This window comes from Sprattus sprattus, assembly GCF_963457725.1.
Source record: "Sprattus sprattus genome assembly, chromosome: 4".
NCBI classification, from domain to species: domain Eukaryota; kingdom Metazoa; phylum Chordata; class Actinopteri; order Clupeiformes; family Clupeidae; genus Sprattus; species Sprattus sprattus.
This window is the reverse complement of record NC_137923.1, coordinates 16,204,009-16,209,087: the sequence shown is the minus strand read 5'-3', so window position 1 is coordinate 16,209,087 and position 5,079 is coordinate 16,204,009. Positions and strand designations below refer to the sequence as shown.

Sequence of the window (5,079 nt, the reverse complement as noted above, 5' to 3'; positions counted from 1 at the left end):
AATCACGTAATCCACCACTGTTTAAGATGGAGCTGAGTGAAGGCACAGAGCCCACTACGGGAGTGTAATGGGATCGTCTTTTAGGATATACGTGGTAAAAAAAAAAAAAAATGCGAAGCCTTTGCGTCACCATTGAGACCACCTCCCAGCACTGGCTGGAATTAACAAAAAAACAGCAGCTAACCTTTACCATTTCAACTATTATCTTTATTCTTTATTTTTGTAATCTTTCATTAGAAATTTGTTTTGAAGGCTGACAGAGACAACAATGTCTCACTCTATGGATTTTCAGACGCAAATAGCCTCTATTATGGAGGTTCTAGCCAACGCAGCCGTGGCAGAAATATGTAAAGTTGTTGACGATGGCTATGCCGTCGTTCAATTGGAGATGTCCCAGAACCACAAAGAGAACGAATTTCTGAAGAGAAAGCTAAAACTGATGGAGCTTCAGATTGCCAAACTTCGTGCAGAACGAAGATGTCAAGACGGTGCCCTCCTGAATCGATTCCATGGTGTGCAATTACTGGGCAGACAAAACAGAGAGAGGGCTACTTCAGGTAGGCTACCGCGAGTGATCTTGCATAATACATTGTAGTAGCCTACAATGTGTAGGCCTATTTAATCTTAGGTGAAGCGCTGGATCATGAGTTTTAATGCAGTTATCAGTGCCTGCCGAATACAAAATGTGTGGGTATTTATGTAATCACTTTCGTTTTGGTCATTTTGATGTACCGCAACGAGTCAACGATTGAAAGGTTGCGTTGTGAGTACATGGGTAATAGGCATACTATATTATGTGTAATCAAAGCAATAGCCTTAATTCATAATCCATTATTTGTCCTGTCAAAGTGGGAGCTTCATATAATGAAGACCTTTTGTGTGTAACACATCTCAATTCCTGAGCATTGAGGTTGCCACATAAACAGTTAAAGATTTACGGCTAATACCAACTGTGAATGAAGTAAGGTTTAGGCCCTCAATCTTAGAAAATGTGGCACTGAATTATCGAGATTCGGACGTGCATGTATAATACAAAAACAGGTAGCGGTTCATGAAGATTGTGGGGTACACAGATTGCTCTTCTTTTAACTATACCCAGACTACACTGTATTGACTTCCTTGATCATATGTTTGTATGTATGCATCAGTTATTATAAAATATGAAGTTCTAGCTGTGGTTGCTGCTTCCTTTGGGATCTGACTCTGACAGGAACAAATCTAACAGTTATGGCATTGGTTTTTCCTAATTATCTTGATCATCGGCAGGTTTGTCTGTGAAGGGTCGCATCAGGAGTTTGGATGTTCGTGCTCATAGGCCACATACAGAAGCGCCGATAGAAAAGTCTTCACGTGTAGTTGACAGCAATAAAGTCGGGGTAAGTGAGAGGTCCATACTATGAGTTTCTTCTGACACGGTTTTTATCTCTGAATTTGATTGTGCGTTACAAGACAGTGCACTCATTTAACAGAGGTGCAGAAAAATACAAGTTTGATCATTTTACTCCTAGCCAGATGATATGGAGGAGGGAGAGCCAGATCTGCTGATCATTAAAGAGGAAAAGCAAGAGGAACCAAAGAGCCTTGATCAAGAGAATGGCAATGAAGGTAAGGAGTTTAATGCAGAACATTTAAAAACTTGAACAAACATCTAAAGCCAATATGATGCCTTTGGTCTACTTTAATTCTACTTGTTTATACAGACCAGAGTGGCATGAGACAATGTGCATGATTTTCCAAAGCCCTCATTGGGAACACGTTTTTTGTCTTTGCAGAAACTGGTCCATGTCTCCAAAGTGCCTATGATGTTGATGCACACTTCCTGCCTTCTGCAGTCCCTGTAGAGCCCAGGACCAGACATTCAGATGTGGAGGTCAGTGGATCAGACTCCCTCCACAAGTCAGAGGCTGAGTCTGAAGGGCTAAAGCACAGTCTGCAGCACACTGGATCTGAGCACAGTACTAAAAGACTGAATCATTCAAACACTGCTCAACTAGTCCATAACTGTCCAAGTCCTTTGGCATTCCCTTTAAATAAAGAGTGGACAGATTTGGGAGTCATTGCTTCATCTCTTTGTCAAGCCACTGAAACAGGCACCTTGTGTCCCACGGAAAGACCAGCCGGAGTCGGCGATGGTTATAGCATAAGTAGCCTTTGTTCTTCAGCTTCTGAAATGCAGCCTGATGTAATTGTGGTTGAGCCTGAAACATCAGGGCACTCTGTGCAGAGCAGTGTCAGTTGGAGGCAGAATGTGTTGTCCGGTCATGAGAAAAGAACAGAAATCAGGCCGGGAATTAACAGTAAAGCTCAAGATTTTGTAAATGCTAGCGTACAGCAGTGTCATGATGACACACATAGAGAGAACATGATGCAGCCACATTATGTTTCTACTAGCTCATCCTTGGATCAAAGCCATCCTCAGGGTTCTGGGCTTTGTCCTGTAATGACCACAACAGTAGGTGAGCGTGTGGAGGGGAATTTGAAACATTTCATCCAGTCAAAAGAAAGGTATCACACTCTAGTTGTTGAAGCTCAGGCCAGAGACGTGCCTCTCAGTGATGTTAGAAGCACCTTTACTCTGCCACGTCCATTTGGGTGCTCGGTATGCCAGAAGAAGTTTGTAACAGAAAAGGACTTGAAGAAACACCTGGCCATCCACAGGAGGGCAAAGGCCTTCCCTTGCTCGCTGTGTGGGAAGAGTTTTGTGAGCGCAAGTCAGCTACATATGCACAAGAATGTCCATACAGGGGATAAGCCATACAGTTGTCAACTGTGCTGGCGAAGGTTCTCTCATCCCAGCAACCTTAAGAGACACCAGAAGCAAGTGCATTAGTACTGTATCAGTAGAGCATTTATAACACTGTTTTTTATTTCTTTTATTACATTATTTATGCATTGTTTTCTGTGGGATATACTAATTAAAGACACATTTAAGTGATTGCTGTAAATATGTTTTTAGATTTTATATAAATAAAGCATAACATTTGCTTCTGATTAAGTTTTATCTGTTGCATTTCTATGTTACAAATCACACAAGCACTGATTTAGGTTGTGTCTGAATATGTATACTGGGCCTTTAAATCTCCAATGAATACATCCTTAACCATGCACAGGCTGATCACACTGGTGTGCCATGTTTGGGGATTTGGAGGGGAAGTCACTGATGACTTTAAATTAATTCTTGAGAGTATCTGGACAATTTGCAATATTAACTTAATCATATTAACCTTAACGAACATGTTTGGAATAGGGCACCGCAACAAATAAGCATTCCATACAATACTGTATAAATAACATGGGTCTTTTTGATAAATATTCAAGGTGTACTGCATGTTATCATCTTGGGTTGGATGTAGCATAATGATACTTCATTTTTTTTTTCAGTGCTTCACAATATAATTTTTCTTTTTCCAGGATAAAGTCCTGGATGATAGGAAGACCATAACCAAACCAATTAAACAAGAGAATACAGAAGAGACAGTAGGCATCAGTGAAGGTTCTAATAAACCAGGAGTCCGTTCAGAAGGTGAGTGTGGGGGAAAATGACTACCTGGGACATTAAACGGTATTTTTGACAGTTGGCAGTGAAATAATATATTTATATATACAGTGTATATGTTTTGGAACACACCAGTAATTACATGCAATCTATTTCAGCAGAAGTCTGCCACGTTGTTGAGGTCAACTTACCAGACAAAGCCATCCAGCCAGAAAGTAACAAAAATGGCATGAGGCAAAGACCGCAACTTGCAGGCTCTAGGGCTCTCTCCATGTCACAGCACAGTCACTCTGACTGGCCTTCTTGTTCCGCGGGGCCTAGTCTAGACTGCTCGTCATTCCATCACGGCAGCAGCCATGGGCACGTCCATGGAACCATGGGTGAGCTAAGTCCAGGACATTCCGATGAAAAGCCAGATGTCATAATAATTGACCCATCTCCGGTTAATGAGGAGCGGAACACGCAGCCCCAGTGGCTCAGTGATGCACGGATGCAAAGAGCAAACAAACAACCTCAGTTCTCTAGACAGGAGTACACTGATGTAGCTATACAAGGGCTGAGAGATGAAAGAAAGGGCTGTAACCAACCTGCTCAAAGGGAGGGGGTAAATGTCTTTGATTCAGAGTCCTATGCAATGGATATAAACACGCTTGGGACTTACAGTGATCTGTGCGCTGGCCTTGATAATTCATCTGGTGGGTCACAGGGGCAGCATCTTCCCTGGGTGCTATCAAACTCAGAAGACAATGCCACCTCTTCTACCATGCACTCACAAAGGAGGGGCAGGTCTTTCAGCTGCACTCTGTGTGGCAAACGCTACATGACAGTCAAACAACTCAAAGTGCACCAGAAGGTCCATGCAGGGGAGAAGCCCTACAGTTGCATACAGTGTGGCAAGCGATTCATCCAGCTGTACAGCCTTAAACGGCACCATAGAGTGCACACAGGGGAGAGGCCTTTCCGCTGTGTGCAGTGTGGAAAGCAATTTGCTCACTCCAGCAACCTCAAAGTTCATCAGACTGTCCACACAGGCGAAAAGAACTTCCATTGTGCTCAGTGTGGGAAAAACTTCTCTTTCTTGAGTAATCTTATCCGACATCAGGCCATTCATGAAGCAAAATAACTAGTATTTCCCCTCACTTGCATTTATGTTAGTTTATTCAGCTTATTAAAATCATGGAAATGGCAATGTTGTAAGGAATAATAACACTTAAAAAATTGTATTTATGTGTGAAAGCAAAGAATAAAGCTTGTCGAAAGTTGTAGTCTACTTTCCTTTTCTTTTAATCTCAAAAACTCAATCATCCCATGTGTTAAGGAGCAACTTTCAGGAGAGTTACGGTATTCGTCACGATAACTATCCGGAAGAGAAAGGGATAGCCTGAACGGGGGATTTGATCTGTAGCCTTTCAGCCTTCATTAAATAAAAGGGCTTTGTTATTCTTCAAACATGTCTAATTGTACAGATTTCAACTCGCAGATATCCGCAGTAATGGAGGTTTTAGCAAATGCCGCAGTAGTGGAAATATGTAAAGTTGTTAATAAAGGCTATGCTGTTTTACGATTGGAAGTGACCAGAACCA

General features: G+C 42.0%; 1 protein-coding gene across 2 annotated transcripts; it reads left to right on the top strand.

Annotated features, from left to right (window-relative positions):
• Positions 1-206: 206 nt before the first annotated feature.
• LOC308364700 (uncharacterized protein) lies at positions 207-4,625 on the top strand. Of its 2 annotated transcripts, none has more exons than XM_080837918.1 (6): positions 207-557; positions 1,267-1,376; positions 1,509-1,605; positions 1,773-1,870; positions 3,412-3,523; positions 3,658-4,625. In XM_080837918.1, exons 1-6 carry the CDS (start codon positions 269-271, stop codon positions 4,617-4,619), a joined length of 1,668 nt encoding a protein of 555 aa, XP_080694044.1. In that variant the 5' UTR covers positions 207-268; the 3' UTR covers positions 4,620-4,625. The 2 variants fall into 2 exon arrangements, with proteins under 2 accessions (XP_080694044.1, XP_080694043.1); XM_080837917.1 differs by having other exon boundaries at positions 3,655-4,625.
• Positions 4,626-5,079: the final 454 nt, after the last annotated feature.

Bases quoted from the DNA above. Each gene is read 5' to 3' on its own strand.
- LOC308364700 (XM_080837917.1), top strand. From the start codon at position 269: ATGTCTCACTCTATGGATTTTCAGACGCAAATAGCCTCTATTATGGAG. The intron at 558-1,266 runs GTAGGCTACCGC...GATCATCGGCAG, and splicing joins CAGAGAGAGGGCTACTTCAG to GTTTGTCTGTGAAGGGTCGC. The intron at 1,871-3,411 runs GTCAGTGGATCA...TTCTTTTTCCAG, and splicing joins CCAGACATTCAGATGTGGAG to GATAAAGTCCTGGATGATAG.